Source organism: Osmerus mordax, chromosome 20 (genome assembly GCF_038355195.1).
Source record: "Osmerus mordax isolate fOsmMor3 chromosome 20, fOsmMor3.pri, whole genome shotgun sequence".
Classification (NCBI taxonomy): domain Eukaryota; kingdom Metazoa; phylum Chordata; class Actinopteri; order Osmeriformes; family Osmeridae; genus Osmerus; species Osmerus mordax.
Window position 1 is genome coordinate 13,178,113 of NC_090069.1, and position 21,013 is coordinate 13,199,125.

A 21,013-nucleotide genomic window follows, 5' to 3' on the forward strand; every position below is an offset into this window, starting at 1 on the left:
AAGGCCCGGAACTCTCTCCTCAGGCCCCTCTTTTCAGGTGTAGCCGAGGGATTAGCGCCACCGCTGGTCGGAGGATATTGTAATCTGTTTATATTAATAGGCTAACTTACATTGAACTTCAGTTTTAGCATAAGTCAATAGTGTTTAACATAGCGGAAATTAGCATTGTGGCTAGCGTTACGTATTACGAACATTATCACAAAATATTGTTTTAAAATGATTAAATTAGCTGGCTGACGGCGTTTGGTTTGACGGCATTTTGTCTGAGAATGACAGAGGTTTTTCTGACGCCGTTTGGTTTGACGGCGTTTTGTCCGAATTATACTACTCCAACTCCGTTACGGACAGATGGACGGAGTCGGACGGATTCGTTGAATTTATAGTACTCCGAAGGCTGTGGGTGCTGAAAACAATTCACCGCCAGAAAAGTAGGTGGAGCAACGTTTTTGAAGCCTGCCACATGACGTCTTTGTGTGTGGAACCAATTGCGGACCAATCACAGCCAAGGGGTATCCGTAAAATGACCGACTAGCTGATGGATAGTCAGGAAAATCAGGAGGTGAACGTAGAACTCTCCGAGGGGCTCGGAGAGGGCGTTCCCTGTGTCTGTCTCCGTGAAAACAGAGAAGTATATTTCGGCCTTAAGGGAGATACCCTTTCCAAAACTTGTAAGGACGTAATAGTTTGTGAAAGACCAAGAGAAACACAAATATCCGACTAGGCAAAATACCAGACAATTTTGGAATCCCTGCCGTACGCATTTTTTATGTCTCAAAAAGAGGACATGTCTGGGTAAAAGAGGACGTCTGTTCACCCTATATGCCAGTTAAAACTACAATGATGGCATTAACAATAACTGTAAGCTAGTAATAGTAACACTCATCATCATTATAATAGTAACATTTTCATAGGCTTATTTAATTTAGCTTGCTTTGCCGAGCTAGAACAACGACGGAGCCAGATATTAAAGTTTACAGTTTCTTTAATCCGACACAATGCTTAAGCAGTCATACTAAAAACACAAAGCAAAAATAACAACGTATATTTGGTGAGTCTGAGTCGTATGTGGAATGCATGTCCATCTAGAATAGGCCTATATTTCTAAAAACCAAGTGAAAGGAATACTACTAATAACACTGATTTTCATAAAGTTCACTATCTGCTTCTTGATCGGACTTGTACCCCATTCTGCCACTGCAATGCCTTAGCTCACACGCTCGCGACTGGTTGTCGCAAAGTATGACGTTTACAACTAGTTGCAAGCGTGCACGAGTCTCAGAGCTAGGAAAAAGGCGAGCCCCTCTTCTGCACAAGACCGGACGAGCCAGAACTGGAAAGATGGCGCAGTCCATTTCGCGCTCTCGCTTGCCTCACTGCGCCACTGAGCACTTTTCATAGAAATGAATGGGGACGCCATCAGACAGAAGTAGCTGTGTCTATTAATATAGAAATCTATGGATTCAGTACATAAGTGAAGTGAACACCATTTTGCTACCATATACCTAGGTATAGCTTAGCCACGTTTTGCTCCTAGATTCAAACCTAGCCCTGGTCAATTGTAGAGCTAGCTAACTACTAGACTTCTGTCTGGCATTTTACAACATAATTTATTGATGAACCCTTGTGTTATCTTCGGGTTATTCTGACCCATCAGTCATTGTGACCTGAAGGCAGCACAAGGGTTAAAGAGTTTCTTGATTCAAGAACTTCATACAAATATTGCTTTTCATTATGGTGGATTATTACCTTGATCCGTCTTGCTGTATAATGAGGATTGATCATGTTATATGCGAGTGACACTGAATATTCAGTACAATATGTGCTAATGCTGAGGTCAACCCATTAAATGTGCCTTCTGGGCATAAGAGTGACCAAGGTTAATTAAGAATAAAATACTTTTCTCAATGTAACGCAAAAGTAACTTAACGCCTTACTCTAAAGTAACTAAGTAACGTAACTAGTTACTTTACAAGGAATGTAACTAGTAACTGTAATTAGTTACTTTAAAAAGTAACGTTACCCAACTCTGGCCCTGACTGACAAAGACATCAATGAAAATTTATTCACGATCCTCGGCGAGATGGTAGGGATGGGCGAATCGATCTAAAGTAGGCTATCGATAGTATCGATACCAACGTTGGTATCAGTATTGATTGATACTGACGTGATGAGATCGATACCTAAGTTTAAATTTCTCTTCTCTACATTCAGTACACAACCCCCTTTACATCATAGTGGTTGTGCAAACACCGCTCCTCTAACTTTGCTCAAGCTCACTTTGCCCCTCCCCTGCTAGGCTGTGAGTTGTTGCCGGCGTGCACGTGCAGTAACATGACAAAACTCTTTGTCCTGTTTTCTTATGATCATAATCATGAGCAATTAACTAAAGCAAAAATCACAAAATCATTCAATGATCATGAAAATTTAAATTTTCATTCACATTTTCATATTGATGATGCATTCACTTCATAAATTATGAGGTTTGCTTTCCCCGACACGAAAGTAGATAAACTACTTTTCTAAGTAAAAAGTATTGGTATTGGTATTGGCAATACTGGCCCTGTATTTACTTGGAATCGGATCGATACCACATTTTGCAGTATCACACACCCCTATTGAGGCTGCAGAGTGATACCATAGAGGATCCCTCTGGATCGAAGAGAGCTTGATCGACTGGTTGAGCCTGCTTGGTGTACGGTGTTCATTTTATGACATCCTCAGATCTCAGACTCAAGTGTCAGACTCAAACGAAAAGGTGTCAAGTCTCAGGCCAAAAGTCGTCAGACTGAATAATTAAATAAATGCAGTCCATAATTCGGCCTTTACGTTCCACCCTTTTGTGCGAGCTCTGACTGTAGAGAGAACTGTCATTTTGATAAGATAGTGCGGCATGCAATACACGACCAGCACCCCCCCCCCCCCCCCCCCCACAACAATATTGCGGCTCCAGAAGACGTCAACAATCTATAATGACGCCTTAACATTCCACGATATCACTTATTATATTTTGCTATAATTACGTTTGTCATGCCATGAACATAATAACGTTCATTTAAAATGGTTAAATCTAGTTAAAATACCGTAAATAAACTAAAAAACAACCATCATGTATGTGTGCAACCATTTGTAAAACTGGCTACAGCAAATGCAGGCAACTGTAGATTATCAAGCCCTTTCTCCTTGTGCTCATTGAGCTCAGGTAAATCAGCGATCGGCTAATAATGTTCCCTTTTGTGCTCGTACACTCGTATTGGTTTCAAATTTGGGAGTCAGGTGGCTGAGCGGTTAGGGAATCGGGCTAGTAATCATAAGGTTGTTTGTTCGATTCCCGGCCGTGCCAAATGAAGTTGTGTCCTTGGGCAAGGCACTTCACCCTACTTGCCTCGGGGGGGAATGTCCCTGTACTTACTGTAAGTCGCTCTGGATAAGAGCATCTGCTAAATGACTAAATGTAAATTTAGCAAAAATCAGGAAAAATGATTCTATGAAAAAGTTAGTAGTATGAGCCAGGTTCGAGAATCGAACAAAAATTATTGGGGAGATCGTTTTGGATATGTTGACGGGAATAGAATAGAATAAAAACGAGCCGGGTGCCTAACCGGACGAGCCGGGTGCCTAACCGGAAATGCAATACCACCTACATCCACCGGGGCCGTTGCCTCAAGCCGAGGGTCGAGGAGTGGGTGTCTGACTGAATCAGACTATTTTACTCACTGTAATATAATCCTAAACCTAAACCACTGCAATGATACAGCGACGCATCACACAAGCTTGAGTTCAAATACATTATTTAATGTGACATTATGTAGGCCTACTGTACATGCAAGTCTTAAATAACTATTTAGCTGGTCAGCTCCATGACGCCGGGTAAATTGGGCTTGTGAGACTGCTCACCAAAAGGTGGGGGAACCCACTTGTCTAGCAGATTAAGATGTTTTCGTAGGTACCTAGTGAAAAGTAGACTCAACTTTCCTAGAATTTTAGCTACATGCTGAGGGCTCGCTACCAAAAGACTAAATTAAGTAACACGTTACTTGTTTGAACAACAGACTAGTAACGGATTCATTCAATTAAATAAGTAACGCGTTAAGTTACTCGTTACCTAACAAAAGTAGTCCGACTACACCCAACACCGGTCAGGGCTGATATTATTGCTATAATTTCAGCGAAGCTGTCAATAGTCAGGAGTCAGGTGGCTGAGCAGTTAGGGAATCGGGCTAGTAATCTGAAGGTTGCCAGTTCGATTCCCGGCCGTGCAAAATGACGTTGTGTCCTTGGGCAAGGCACTTCACCCTACTTGCCTCGGGGGGAATGTCCCTGTACTTACTGTATGTCGCTCTGGATAAGAGCGTCTGCTAAATGACTAAATGTAAATATGATGTAAAAAAAAAGTGAATTGGCAGTTGCCTCCATCTCTTCAGCTACAGCCCAAATTTCGACCATATTTCATTCATTGAATCCGCACTAGGTGCTGCAATCTTGAATTAGTCAAAAGCAGTCGATTCAGGTTGAACCACCAATCAGAGGCTTTAACCCGCCCCCTGACTTGGTGACGACAGATTTATTTTGCTGCAGCAAATTACACCATGGATAAATGAAAGTATAAATAAATAAATCTGAACAAATGAAAACGTAAATCTATATATATAGCCTACACACAAGTACATCTAAAATTTCTATATTTAGTGTCTCACTTTATTAATTTTATTATATAATTATTTATTTATTTATTAGCCATTTAATTATTTATTTATTTTTGGCCCCTTTAATCCTCAGTGTCCCTGTCTGAACACTGGGTCATTTGATCGGCTATCTGTGCTATAAGTAGGTAAAACTGGCTTGGCGCTTCTAGTCTTAACTAGAAAGTAAATCTTTGGTTAAATTGTTCATTAAAAAATATTTGTGAAAAGATTGTGAAATATGTAACATTATATTCCCGGCTGGAATAGGCTACAAAGTATGGAATGCCGAGTTAGTCAAAATTAAATAAATAGGTAAATAAATTGATAAATACATACATAAATAAATATTAAATATTTTCTGATATTAAAAAAAGATGGCAATAAATATATAAATATAGCATTATATAATTATATAGCTGAATCCATTTACCGACATCAATAAATACATTTATTTATTTCAAAATGACGTTTTTGAAAAAACAACATTTATTTATTTAATGGGACTATTTCCTAATGCCACATTTATTCATTTTTTTTTACTTTTATTTCCTAACGTCACATATATTTCCGAGCACCACATTTATTTTGGTGCTGTATTTATTTCCAGTCTCACATGCAAACGAGAGGGGCGTGGTTATCTTCAGACCAACACAGCTGCACAAGATCGAAGGCAGATAGGGACACCTAGATTCAGCAGATGATGGAAGACATTAGTTATGTCAGAGATCGCATGCTGGCCTTATAGATCAAATTGATCAGCATGGCTTGTCAGGATATATTATTTTGGCACACATAGTAGATTTTGTAGAGGTACTTGTTGTTGCAATAGCAACAAAAGAATCTACCCAGACGCTCCCATGTTACCCCGCTCCTCATCTCTCTCCACTGGCTACCTATCATGGCCCGTATCAGATTCAAGACCCTGGTATTGACCTTCCGAGCAGTGAACGGGACTGCACCCGTCTACATCAAGTCTCTCCTGCAGCCTTACACCCCCACCCGTCGCCTAAGGTCTTCTTCAGACAACCGCCTGGTGGTCCCACCGCTCAAGACCGCCCGGTCCCAACACAAGCTCTTCTCCTGTCTGGCCCCCCAGTGGTGGAATCAACTCCCCACCTCCATCAGAGACACTGACTGTCTCTCCACCTTCAAGAAAAGGCTCAAGACGCACTTGTTCCGGGAGTACAACGGTACTTAGGAACGGTTCGCTTGACCCGATGTTAGTTTCCTCAAGGATCACAATGACTCTTGCTTAGAGACTTGTTGCTCTTGTGGTTAGTGGTAACTGATTTAAATTTTTGTTCTCGCTGTGATATATTGATTTATTACTGTTGCTTGCTTTTTTCCACAGGTACACTTGCACTTATAGCTGTTCCTGTTGTTTAATTGTAACTTGTTTAACTACATGCTCTTATGGTTCTTCCCTTTGGCACTTACTTTGGTTGTTCACAATGTGTGCTTCATATTTTTGGCTACTCGCGATGTTTTTTGGCTATCTTGTTGTTATGATCAGTGACCTATGCACTTTGTAAAGCTCTCTCTTGGAAGTCGCTTTGGATAAAAGCATCTGCTAAATGAATAAATGTAAAATGTAAATGTAAAAGAAAGTCGACGGAGTGGAAAACTGTCATTTGCGCCATTTCTTGTTTTTAACCTGAAGCATTTAGCATTTAGCTAAATATAAAGTGCATTACAAATACAATTCAAACTAGAGAGGGTACAATTTCTGGGGAAATTGTAGGGTGTGCTTGCTTGCGTCGGTTGCACAGGGGTCCGTTTTTGAATGACATTTTTACCACTGATATTTCTGTATATTTTATATAAAAATGCATACTTATTATTTATAAAGATGACATAGATTTAAAAGCATTTTTTTTTTGCTGCTCATTTACAACTGAAAATACGAGTGAAGTGTAGAATGAAATAGATGTCTTCTCATTTCCCCTGCAAGAGGCAGCCTCATCGTTTAAACAAAACGAATAAATTGGGCAGACCGGTGTAAAAATTGACCTAATCTCTATGACTTAAACGTCATTTTAAGTTTTTCCCTTCTCATGATATTTTCAGGCATTTAGCCTACTCATTGCATTCATTCATTAATAAAAAAAACCTTTGAAGATTATTCTACGACGTTACCCGGTAGTAGAAGATGGAATCGCGATTCAAACAGTACCATCTGCTAACTGAAAATATGCCCCCCAAAACGTAAATAAGCTTGACATTTATTTAGTGGAAAATCGCTCATTCATAAAAAGCTCAGTGGTAGCGATCATTGTCAGTAACAACGCAAAATGCGATATAGCCCTGTGTGGAGAAGCTGCCCCGGTAAATTGTACTACTACGGTACAGTACTAGACTACTGCTGTGTTCGTCTTGGTAGCGATTGCGTTGGTTGAATTGGATTTAACGTTCCGTTGTACGGTTTAAGCTGAAATTAATTATTTTCATGAACAGATTGACAACGTTTAGGCTGTGGCAATGAAGTTCAGGTTAGTAGTTAGATAGACTTTTGATTTAAGTAAGGGGAGTACCGAACATGTTCTGTCGCCGTTTGACTTCCTAAACAGCTGTTTAGTGTAGATGTTTTTGTACAGTAGTGTGTCTCGCGTAAGCTACAGCGTTGCAGTGAGCTACACTGGTTTGAAACCACAGGTAATGGTAATTTCACCAACAAATCGTTTTCTAATGTCAGAATAAATCCTACAACGAAAATGTATATGTGAGGAATGTTTATTTTAACGATTGAAAACAGATAACGCTACATCATAGACCACTGTAGTATGTGTTGCCCGGGCAACACAGGCTAATGTCATGATGCTAATACTTCAGTGAAATAGTAGACTACTGTTTCCGAAAGTAGATGTACTTCCTTAATAATATCAGCTTATATTGTACATTACACATCACAATTGTGTGTCATATCACAAAGTAAAATGAGTAAATAGTTATCACCCTGGCCTCTTTTCTTATGGCGTTTCTGCAGCTGCCTTGCAGTAAAGCTATAGTTAGCCTAGCTATCCCCCAAGTTAACAGATGCTAAACGAATGTTCTGGCAAAGGTAGTCACGCGTGTTTTCGTGACGTGAGTGACGCAGTGACATTAGTAACGTCAGTGACTGTGGCTAGCAAATTAGCCACCGTTAGCTTCACTTTTCGCCACAAAAACTTAACTTAAGCTTAAACCATGCAACGGAACGTAAATTCCAATAGAAGCAACTCAATCGCTACCAAGACGAAACTTTTGACACCTACGTTGTCTATGTAGGCCAAATATTGACTGAGTTTTAGGGGGGCAAAAATAAAAAATAAAAAAAATAATATATATGTGAGAGAACAAAGGTTGTGCTCTCGCCGAAGGCTTGAGCACACCCAATTATTATTATAGGGCCGTAAATGCTGTGGGTTGTTTGGAGAACCGGACCACGGCAGAAATTAAGAAGAAATGGTCCGATGTAAAACTCTAAATTAAGAAACGAGTGATGGCGCATCGTAACAGCATGGCAGCTATAGGGTTATCGTGACATGCATTTCCTGAGTGATTTTGTCATTCGTTTGACACCCTCAAGTTTAACAGAAGTTATTAAGTGGTGGCGGATTAAACAGTAGGCTAGCCTATTTAGCATTTCCCGTTTGGGTTTTGGCATTTTTATGTGAATCATCCACATTAATGATCAAACTTTTATTTTTATGTTTTTTGAATAGTCAACGTTATAGACGTATGACAGTAACTGTATTGGAAACTTTATTTTGTAATGTTTGGTGAGTTTCAGCACTTTTCAGTTAGAATTTGCCACGTTACAGAGCCAGACAAGACTTTGCGGACGGTCCGCACATTCTCACGTCTGCTCAAAAGTGTACGTGAAAACCAAAACGTTTATACATATATAATGAGCAACACAACTAACCGTGTGGGTAGCGGCCCAAAAAACGTTGCCAAAATCCCCTGCAATATTCTTCTGTTGGTATTCACTCTCGTTTTGAGTTGCTTGGTGGATTGGATAATTGCACTCTCCCACAGTAATAAGGAAAAAACAACACATATTGGCCATTTTGACACTTTATTCATTTTACACTGTCAGGGACCTCAGTAGCGTGTGGAAGATCCATACGCAGCCACAACAGCTTGGCACCTCCACCTCATGCTGGTCACCAGCCTGGTCACACACTGCTGTGGGATGGCATCCCATTCCTCAACCAGGATTTATCGCAAGTCAGCCAACATGTTTGCGTTAGTCACTCTGGCACATACAGCACGCCCAAGCTGATCCCACTTGAAGCTCAAAACGAGAGTGAATACCAACAGAAGATTTTGGCACATTTTTTTGGGCCGCTACCCACACGGTTAGCTGTGTTGCTCATTCCGCGAATGCACGATCCTTACAAGTTGTACCTCGTTGTAAAGGTGACTAATCAGGCTTTCCAACGATATAAAATACAATACCAATTGGTATTATTGAAGGGGAGGAATAATCGACTGAAATAACGTTTCCGAACTTTTTTTGAGGGGTTTATATGTATTATGTATGATCAATTATCTTAGATTCTCTGTTTACAGAATTTCACCCCAAAATATTGTTTCACAACAAATTGAATAACACTATACCTTTAATTCCTTTAATGACTTTACTTTTAAGACATTCACCCAGTTTCCCAGACATGGATTAAACCTTTGGACTATGCTTAATTCATGTCTGGGAAACTGGGCTACAGTGCAAAAATAATATAAGGCTGTCCATAAACATGAATCCTTGCATAAACAATAATACTTACTACCATAGGGGTTTGCAGATCGCCCATACAGATGACTATAGGCATCTTCTGTGATTCCATCAAACTGCTCCTCCTCAAACTCCTCATCCTCATTATGATATGACGTTGGGCTGTCCGTCATGGGCAGGCTGGATGCCCCTGGGCTGGACCTCTCAGCCCCGGCCCCCCCTCCAAGTGGATATGACGGCATTCCTGGGAAGATGGTGGTCCCGCCTGCTGCCGTGTAGAACAGTGAACTTGCTCTCGCCAACCTTCCTGCCAGCTCACTAGATGAGGAACTCCCCCTTTTCTGATGGGACATGATGGACAGTCCCAAAGGAGTTGCGTCTGGTCCTTCTTGCTTGATCTTCCTGGCACCGAGCAAAGGCGACCAGCCCTGTGGTCCCAAAACGGCAGCAGCTGAAGTATTGTTACCGTTATTACTGGGACTTTGCGGTTCTGAGCCTGTTTCCTCTAAGGAACCAGCTGTCTGGGAATCACAGTGAGGAGAATTCGCTTTAAACATCAGGTCCATCCCCTTCTCCACAATGTGCTGTATCTGTAGGTAGCCGGCTGTGTACATGACCACAAGTTGCTCACTAGCAGCCATGGTCAGCTTGCCGGTGTAGCAGAAAGAAAGGATCTGCTCAAAGCAGGCGGGGGTGACAGAGGAAGGAAGCTCAAACTGGGTCTTGGAGGAGCTGCTGAAGAGATCGCGGAAATACAGGCTGCTGGCAGCCAAAACTGCCCTGTGAGCCTTGAAAACCTGGCCTGGAGAGAAGGAGAGGAAATTGATAAGAAATCATGATTTCAGAATTCAAAAGTAAAATATTGCTGCCAGCAGCACTAAGGTTTCCTCCTCAAAATGGCAAATTATTGAAAAAATATCAGTAGAGGGTTGGGGTAAAACTAAGGATTTTAGTAATCCTAAAAAATTATGCCCGTCTTTCTGGCAGAATCCTAATAAATAATTATGGATATGGCTGGATTCAATCATCTAACTGTCAGCATTTTCACCAACTTTCTTACAGATGCTGCTGCTTAGTTTGAAGTTCTGTTTCTGCGTTAAAAAGAAAGTTTCTCCCAACGGCTAGTATTGTTAGCTAGAGTCAGGTTTGGCCCAAGTAAAAAAATATTACAGTAGAGGGTTGGGGTTTAACCCTCCTGATTGAGGAATCCTAATAACATGCATTTCTGGCAGAATCCAAATATTGTGGCAGGATTTGAATCTCTGACCCTTCACTTTCAAACCCAACTTTCTTTGCCAAGTGACCTATTCAAACTGCTGCTTAGTTTGCTGTTCAGTTTCTGTATGAAAAAGAAAGTTTCTCCTATGGCTAGCATTGTTAGCTTGAGTCAGATTTGGCCCAAGTTCAAACATCAGTCATGTTTTGACATACCAAGGTGACATTTTGCACAGTACTATAGAGTAATGCCATCTCGAAGTCTGTTAGGTTTGAAAAATCATCAGTCAAAATGGCATTAGATTTTTGGGACATATGGATATTGAGACAATGTGTACATTTACATAAATGTGCACCTTTAAACCATTTTGTACTGTATTAACTTTTGCTAAGCAAAAAATTGAAAGACTTCAATTACACACATGTCTACCAAATGTCAAGTCAATTGTACCTACGGTTCAAGAGAAGACCTTTGTAGGTTTTCCCAAATTTTTACTGTGCAAGAAAATCCATCATGGTGGACCATATGGGTACCTGGGACTTGTTCACTATGAGAAATAAGGCATGTAAAACAATTGTCATACATTTTGGACTTATTTTGGCCTGTAGCTCCACCTATAGACAAATGTGGGCCATTTGCGATGTGGTAGCGTGTAGCGAGTGATGACAGTTGGATATAGGGTGAATATGGGGTGTTTATTTTCAATTTAACAATAGACAAACATCAGACAAAAACCGGACCAATAACGGAGATGAGGCAACTATTTGGCAAACAGTTTTACTGTGCAGCTCAAGCATTCTTCTCCATTTCAAGATGAGAAAAATCACTCTATTTTTATTTTTCATGGTACCCGATTTTAGCACCACATACTCTAGAAACACCCTATAGTGTATACAAGAAATAGAGAAATAGTTCTCATCCTGTAGATTTACAACAATGCAGAATATATCTCAAAATCCCAATCACATTTTCACAACAGTGCTGGGTCAAATAGTCAGTCTTCCTGGTGGATTGAACTTTGACAAGAAACATCCAGAGTCATACTTGGCAGTGAAAGACAGAAGTTGACCAGGATCAACAAAAAAACGTTAAGGATAAGGTTAACAACAACAACAAAAGTGTCTTTGTTTCTTTAGCTGACCTTTAACTAGGATGGAAACATCGCAGTAATGGCCCAGGAGACGCTGTTCGTTGAGAGAGCCCAGCACCGTGGTGCCGAAGTTGGAGATCTCCACTTGAAGAAGCTGGGACATGACAGAGGTGGAGTAAGAGGAAGAGAAGGAAGGGGCTTCAAATCACGGTAGACACGGTTGGTGAGGAGGGCATCTGGTGAGGAGAGAAAGAGATGAAGAATTAGATTTTTGTATACTGTAAAAGCATAACACAAGTCAAAGTCCTTTGTAAAAATCTGAACATTTTAGATCAACAGCTCAATATCAATATAAATAAATTGAGTCAATTGCTAGTAAGCTAGGAGATATAAATAATTATATATACAGAGAAACAAAGAAAAAAGGATAACATTTATTTCCTTCAGTACCAATTCTAAACCAATCTAAAATGTACCAGTGGAGGCTGGTCCATAGAGACAGAGAAGGTTGCTCCTACTCTATTTTTTAAAGGCAAGAGGGAAATCAAAATATAAAAAAGAGATATTGGTTGAAATAACCCATTACCAATTCTTAATATGATTTATTCAATCATTTGTCTTTGGATTTTTTGTGTGTGTTGAAATTCTGATTAAAAAAACAGAAACTTGCAGGTAGAGGGGAAAGGGCCGGGTGAAGTGGTAGTGGGGGGCAGGGGAAGACGGGCTTCTGCTCTCAAATCAATTGAATGTATTTTCTTTTTTTCATGCTAATCTGTTATTGGCCAAAACACGTAAAATAATGCTCCAAGGGAGGACATCCTCACTTACCATTCAACAACCAGAATGCAATATTGACATTGTGTTTGTCCAATTATAATTTCATCTTGAATTCTCAACCACTGTAGGCTACTGTACCGTGAGTGTGGCGAACTGGTGTTAAAGTGGTAGCAATAGCAATAGATACAGCCATAGGTTCAGTACCATATTAGAAAAGATACATTATAAATGCTAATTTAGAATCCCTTTTTTTATTGAGAAGCGGCTAGCTAGTGTTATCTTGTTGTGGCAGCCCTGAAAGAGTGTTAGGCTAATGGCTAGAATGGATGCTAACAATGCAAATAACTGCAGCCTGAGTGAGGGGGTCACAGAGAGTGGGATGGGGAAGAACCATTTGTAGATTATTTGTTGTCCACAGTTTGGATTACGCAGCAAAATAAAGGATCAAGACTGCTGGATGACCAACTCCACAGATTATATACACTCACTGGCCACTTTATTAGGTACACCTCGCTAGTACCGGATTGGACCCCCTTTTGCCCTCAGAACTGCCTTAATTCTTCGTGGCATACTTTCAACAAGGTGTTGGATACATTCCTCAGAGATTTTGGTCCATATTGACATGATAGCATCACGCAGTTGCTGCAGATTTGTCGGCTGCACATCCATGATGCGAATCTCCCGTTCCACCACATCCCAAAGGTGCTCTATTGGATTGAAATCTGGTGACTGTGGAGGCCAATGGAGCACAGTGAACTCATTGTCATGTTAAAGAAACCAGTTAGAGATGATTTGAGCTTTGTGACATGGTTCATTATCCTGCACTGTGACATAAAGGGATGGACATGGTCAGCAACAATACTCAGGGAAGCTGTTGCGTTTAAACGATGCTCAATTGGTACTAAGGGGCCCAAAGTGTTCTAAGAAAATAGCCCCCACACCATTACACTAGTACCACCAGGCAGGATGGATCATTTACATTTAGTCATTTAGCAGACGCTCTTATCCAGAGCGACTTACAGTAAGTACAGGGACATTCCCCCAAGGCAAGTAGGGTGAAATGCCTTGCCCAAGGACACAACGTCATTTTGCACGGCCGGGAATCGAACTGGCAACCTTTAGATTACTAGCCCGATTCCCTAACTGCTCAGCCACTGCTCAGCCACCTGACTCCCACCTGACTCGGGATCCATGCTTTCATGTTGGAAGTCAGGTGGCTGAGCGGTTAGCGAGTCGGGCTAGTAATCTGAATGTTACCCGTTCGATTCCTGGCCTTGCCAAATGACGTTGTGTCCTTGGGCAAGGCACTTCACCCTACTTGCCTCGGGGGGAATGTCCCTGTACTTACTGTAAGTCGCTCTGGATAAGAGCGTCTGCTAAATGACTAAATGTTGTTTACGCCAAATTCTGACCCTACCATCTGAATGTCGCAGCTGAAATCGAGAGTCATCAGACCAGGCAATGTTTTTACAATCTTCTATTGTCCAATTTTGGTGAGCCTGTGCGAAGTGTAGCCTCAGTTTCCTGTTCTTAGCTGACAGGAGAGGCCCCCGGTGTGGTCTTCGGCTGCTGTAGCCCATCTGTTTCAAGGTTCGACGTGTTGTGCGTTCAGAAATTGTATTCTGCATACCTTGGTTGTAACAAGTGGTTATTTGAGTTACTGTGTCCTTTCTATCATCTCGAACCATTCTGCCCATTCTCCTCCGACATCAACAAGGCATTTTCGTCCACACAACTTACATTTACATTTAGTCATTTACATTTAGTCATTTCACTTCCGCTCACTGGATATTTTCTTTTTCGGACCATTCTCTGTAAACCCTAGAGATGGTTGTGCGTGAAAATCCCAGTAGATCAGCAGTTTCTGAAATACTCAGACCAGACCATCTGGCACCAACAACCATGCCACGTTCAAAGTCACTTAAATCCCCTTTCCTCCCCATTCTGATGCTCAGCTTGAACTTCAGCAAGTTGTCTTGACCACGTCTACATGCCTAAATGCATGTAGACGTGCATGAGCTGCCATGTGACTGGCTGATTAGCTATTTGAGTTAACAAGCAATTGAATAGTTGTACCTAATAAAGTGACCAGAGAGTGTATATATCCTTTATGTTGTAATACGATATATGATAATATGATATTTGTTACTTATGGAAGATGGGTATCAAATTTGGGTGCATTACCTTACATTAGTTGTATAGTAAATTTGCATTAGGTTGCTAGTTGGATTATTGCCACATTTGAACATAAGAACATAACATAATTTGAACATAAGAAAGTAGAGATAAGTAGCCAACTAGTGTAAATTAACATGACGCAGTGGGTCGGTTTTCCTCCTGTCCTCCCAAATTTCTTTTTTCACCAGCCGCCACCGACCTGTACCCAGTAAACCAGATATTTGGATATATTCACTGTAAAGCTTATACAAAAAGTCATTTTGAAGTGCCTGCTAGCAACTAAATGTTAGCTCCTATGACAAAGCCACAGTCCACTAGCCTTTCTGGACCCCAGACATACAGTATTTGCACACCTCCTTCCCTGAACCTTATCTATGTTGTTTACTGTCTATCGACACACGCCAGTTTTATTATTGAGCAATGCCGCAAAACGGCTTCCAGGAATATAAACAAAAAAAACCATTTCCCACACCCCCTTCATATACCTCATACAGACATGACTGCACACACTAGCCACAGTTACACAGTGTTACACAATCACTAAGACAAAACTGAGCCGACACACACACTGGCATGCACATACAAAAACAACATACACACAGAGATCCTGAATGAACCCATAACCATCTTCCTTCACCCTCCCACTCTCCCCACACAAACTCCAGATAGTTCTGACCTGTACAAGCCAGATCTTTGGAAAGTAGATTCACGAAGTATCAAGGTCACACCATGAAGCTCTCAAAATGCAGACAGACAGTTCCAGAAAAGAAGAGAGAAGAGAGAGAAAAAAACACCCTGATGCCTTCTCCAAGTGTCACTTTCTCTGTTTCTAAGCATCTCTTTCCCTCTCTTTATTTATCTTTTTTTCTACCTGTTCCATATGTATCTCATTTCTCAGTTTCTCTTCTCTCTCTCTCGTACTCTTTATACTTCTCTCTCTCCCTTTGTCTGTCTTGCTCTGTCTTATTCAATGTTGTATTCAACAAGTGTTACTGCTGCAGCTGGATAGAAAGAGAGCTGGGAGCATCAATGATGAAAGGGCTGGGTGGCTCAGTGTGTCTGTGCGATCAATGAGCCATCTATACATCGCAGGGCGGGAGTGAGTGAGGGAAGGAGCAAGAAAAACACAGGCTACAGTTACAGAGACAGACTAGGGAAAATTGCGAGAGAGCGTACGGGGGGGTGAACAAGACAGAGAAAGTTATTTGAGGACAAGTACAAGTACAGAGACCTCTAACCCTTTTGGACAGATAGGCTGTACACAGAAGAAAGTTCAGACTGAATAAAATAGGAATGTATGAAGGAGGGAAGGAGAGAATAAGGTGGAATGGTGCTTATTCTACTTTTATTAAATGGAAGGACAGCTGAAAGTAGCCCAGTCAGACTATGAAATCTCCCTTTTGACGTGACAGAAAAAAGCCCAGGGAGAGGGAACTGGGAACATAAAGAAACTGTAACATACACAAATGTGTGATTTTGAGAGTTGTGAGTATGTGTCTGTGGTGGGGGTCACTGTAAAAAAAAAGAAAGGAAATCAGATGGCTGAGCGGTTCGGGAATGGGGCTATTAATCAGAAGGTTGCTGGTTAGATTCCGGCCATGTCAAATGATCTTGTGTCCTTGGGCAAGGCACTTCACCCTACTTGCCTCTGGGGAATGTCCCCTGTACTTATTGTAAGTCGCTCTGGATAAGAGCGTCTGCTAAATGACTGAATGTAAACTGGTAGTTTATTTTAACATATTAATGAATAAATAAAGAATGTATGAAATGTGTACAATTTATATCAATTTGTTCTTGTTCTCTCTCTCTTTCTCACACTGTGCTCCACAATTGCATGGAAACACTAACTTGCAAAACAAAATACAAAAACAATAGCAGACACTCCACAGCCTGATGTCCTAAACACACACATAAACTTCACACCCAAAACATACACTGCAATACAACCTATGTCCATTTGTTACCTGCACTGACTATCTTGCCAGCGACTCATCCCTGCTCCTGTCTGTCTATCAATATCTCTTTCAGATAGCCAGCAAATACGGAAGCCTTAAATTCTCTCTCTCTCACACACTCACTCACCTGACCCCCTTCCCCATTCAAGCCCCTCCCATCCCTCTCTTTAAACCATGTTTACCCTGCTGAGATGCTCTCTGTCTTTTGGCCCATTAAGGCACACAGGAGCTGCATTGCACACTCACCCCTCCACTGCTAGAGTGAGGCATGCTGGGTACAGAGTCTACAGACATGCATGTACGTGCCAGCTGGAGCAGAGAGAGGGAGGAGCAAAGAAGAAGGCAGGGATGGAAGAGGCAGGAATATGTTGAGTCAGGCACACAGGACGGCACTGCACCTCGCACTGTTCACCCTCAAACGCACATGCACAAAAATTGCACTCATTCAGGCAATCATGAACATAATAGTACACACAGAGACCACACATCAAATACATACACACATTTAATAATAATAACAACAATGTGTAACTGATTACGTAATCACATAATGTATGTTCACATCATAGTCTTGAGACTGGTTCTTTCTTATAAACAAGGGGTGTTTACATACGATACTTTACTATAAATTATGACAGTGTGTGATGTGTTTGTTTCTGAGGAAGAGATTTATGATTTGAACTTTCTTTACAACGAACCCTATCAAGCCATTACTAACACAACATCAAAGTGTCTTTGGAAAATTTAAATACAGCAGTTACTAGATAGGCTAGTGCCCTGGAACTGCTTATGAGTAGTAGCTAGGGCAGACATATTTGAATATGTATATGAGTTTTGACCAGATGGCCCAGGTCAATCCTTGTACTTAAAATTCATAAAGCACAAGATAAACATGATGCATGCTTCAACAACATGAAAAAAACACTCCCTATTTTGTTTAGATGGTTATCAGTTGATTAACGTTCTATGATTACATTTGTTCCAGCGGTCTGAAAAAAAAGGTTGGTATTACACAAAACCTGTCATTGTGATTTCACGGCCCTGACAACCACTTTGATGCTATAGAGTTTCAATAACAATCACTTGTTATAAATATTCAGATCCTGAAGTTGTTTCAATGTCTAAAGTGTACAGACAAGAGATTCTAGCCACGTTTGAAGTCTCTGTGCTCTGCACAGGGCCGGCCCAAGCCTTTATGGGGCCTTAAGCAGAATTTATTTGGGGGCCCCTCGGCGTCGCCAATTGTTATAATTTTTCTTAATTACTGTATTTCTTTAATTAAACTTACATTTATTACACATTGTTAATTTTTGGTGCACCGTTTATTCGAGGGCGGCGTTTATTCAAAGAAATACGGTATTCTAGGCTAGCTGCGCGACCATGCTAACGTGTTAGTTTGTTACATTAAATGTTCTTAGACAGTTTGAACTGTACCGTCTTCTAAATCACTGATTAAGCAACAAGCAAATGTCAATGGCCGGGTTTCCCAGATTCGTTAAGAAGCTCTTAACGCTAAGAGCTTCTTAGGAGCGTTCTAAAAGCGTTCTAGAGCGTTCTTAGAACGCTCTTAAGAAGCTCTTAGCGTTAAGAGCTTCTTAACGAATCTGGGAAACCTTGCCAATGTTAGTTAGACTAGCTAGCTCTATCTCATCTGCTTTCTATTAACGCTGATTTGCAAGGAATGCAAGAACAGCTACATAGCGAAAACACCTAGACTACTGTTGGAAAAATTGAAGATAAACACGCACACATAGAAGACATAGAAGAAGGGGGTTGGTGTGGTTGTTTTAAGGAGATACTTTGTGACAAGGACTATAGGTGGAGACGCAAGGTCTGGTGACCATTTGTTGACACCTATGTGAAGGAGTTTACGACCCCAGGACCAGAGATCCCATTTGTTGTGTTTCAATCAGGGGTGATGTCGTAAACACGCACACATGTAAACACGCACGCACACACGCGCGCCAGGTCTATGCAAGGGAGCCAATGAAGAAGAGCCATGGGACATTTGCATGCCTTTGTCTTAACCAATGACTGTAAAGAGTGGGGCTGCTTAAATAGGTAGCTAGCGCAACATGCTAGCAGACAAACTTTGTAGCACAATGGCGTGTGATGTTTTTGTCTCCTTGTGGGCCGGCCACAAGCAATAAAGCTTTCTTAAACTTGTTCACCGACTGACTGTGCAATGCTTGATAGATTAATATTCCTGACAACTACCTACTGTAGGGAGTCAGGTGGCTGAGCGGTGAGGGAATCGGGCTAGTAATCTGAAGGTTGCCAGTTCGATTCCCATCCGTGCCAAATGACGTTGTGTCCTTGGGCAAGGCACTTCACCCTACTTGCTTCGGGGAGAATGTCCCTGTACTTACTGTAAGTCGCTCTGGATAAGAGCGTCTGCTAAATGACTAAATGTACTGTAGCCTGTAAACTAGTTTAGCTTGCTAACGCAAGAGCACCTGCTTCTCCAGTTCTTTCAATAGATAATCTAGACAGGCGTTAGCAATAGGCTAGCCCAGTGGTTCTCAACCCTGGTCCTCAAGTACCCCCTGTCCTGCATGTTTTAGATGTTTCCCTGCTCCGACACACCTGATTCAAATGAATGGGTCGTTATCTAGTTATACAGAAGCCTGCTAACGACCATTCATTTGAATCAGGTGTGTCGGAACAGGGAAACATCTAAAACATGCAGGACAGGGGGTACTTGAGGACCAGGGTTGAGAACCACTGGGCTAGACTGCTATTCGTTTTCTGGCTATTTTTTCGTAAGCTTCCCTTCTAATGCCGACTAACAGCTAGTCTCTAGAGTAATTTGCTAAGTAAGGTATGTTGATGTGATATTTGAAACGTATTTAGCTAACAGTGGACCCAGGGGCGCCGCCAGGAATTTCGGGCCCCATGGCAAAAATTCAAAGTGCCCCCCCCCTTTTGTCGCCAAAGGGAATCAGTGCAAGCCCAACGTCACAACGTCAGCACACGTTAGCAACGACGTATAACTACAACGTGCATAAATGTAGTAAGACTGTTGCGCACAGTAGGCTACTGGCAGCATCATATATCCCACGATCTCTCAATCACCCTGGGATCTGCGACGGTGACCCCTTCATCCTCTGCCAGGAACCTTGGGGTTACCATGGACGACGAGCTCTCCCTCACGGCCCACATTGCTGCGGTCTCCCAGTCGTGTAGATTCACCCTCTACAACATCCGGAAGATCAGGAGATACCTGTCTGAGCACTCCACCCAGCTGCTAGTCCAAGCACTCGTCCTCTCCAAGTTGGACTATTGCAACTCGCTGCTCGCTGGTCTCCCAGCATGTGCAACCCGCCCTCTTCAGAGGATTCAGAACGCGGCGGCCCGCCTGGTCTACAATCTACCCAGACGCTCCCATGTTACCCCGCTCCTCATCTCTCTCCACTGGCTACCTATCATGGCCCGTATCAGATTCAAGACCCTGGTATTGACCTTCCGAGCAGTGAACGGGACTGCACCCGTCTACATCAAGTCTCTCCTGCAGCCTTACACCCCCACCCGCCACCTACGGTCTTCTTCAGACAACCGCCTGGTGGTCCCACCGCTCAAGACCGCCCGGTCCCAACACAAGCTTTTCTCCTGTCTGGCCCCCCAGTGGTGGAATCAACTCCCCACCTCCATCAGAGACACTGACTGTCTCTCCACCTTCAAGAAAAGGCTCAAGACGCACTTGTTCCGGGAGTACAACGGTACTTAGGAACGGTTCGCTTGACCCGATGTTAGTTTCCTCAAGGATCACAATGACTCTTGCTTAGAGACTTGTTGCTCTTGTGGTTAGTGGTAACTGATTTAAATTTTTGTTCTCGCTGTGATATATTGTTTTATTACTGTTGCTTGCTTTTTTCCACAGGTACACTTGCACTTATAGCTGTTCATGTTGTTTAATTGTAACTTGTTTAACTACATGCTCTTATGGTTCTTCCCTTTGGCACTTACTTTGGTTGTTCACAATGTGTGCTTCATGTTTTGGCTACTCGCGATGTTTTTTGGCTATCTTGTTGTTATGATCAGTGACCTATGCACTTTGTAAAGCTCTCTCTTGGAAGTCGCTTTGGATAAAAGCGTCTGCTAAATGAATAAATGTAAATGTAAATATATTTAAGTAATTCAAGACTTGCATGTACAGTAAGTAATTTCACATTAAATAATGTATTTAAACTCAAGCTTGTGTGGTGTGTCGCTGTCTTCAATGCCACACCCTAAACTTGATGTCAAAAGAAACGTTTTTCATTTCAAAACAATCCCCTTAAGTTTGGCTAGCAACAGCAGCTAGGCTAGCTTAGCACAATGACTCGAAAAAAGATTTGTTCATTTTACTGAACGAGATTCAAAGAACCGAATCAGTAAAATGATCCTAACTTCCCATCA

General features: G+C 41.7%; 1 protein-coding gene across 1 annotated transcript in view; it reads right to left on the reverse strand.

The window, feature by feature from the left end:
- LOC136964402 (nucleus accumbens-associated protein 2) overlaps positions 1 to 21,013 on the reverse strand; it is a 121,118-nt gene that overhangs the window by 37,706 nt on the left and 62,399 nt on the right. The window contains exons 2-3 of the mRNA XM_067258511.1: positions 11,757 to 11,941; positions 9,452 to 10,201 (exon numbers count right to left, since the gene is read on the reverse strand). Coding sequence (XP_067114612.1) covers positions 9,452 to 10,201; positions 11,757 to 11,868 — 862 coding nt within the window. The 5' untranslated portion in view covers positions 11,869 to 11,941. The remainder of the gene's footprint in view (positions 1 to 9,451; positions 10,202 to 11,756; positions 11,942 to 21,013) is intronic.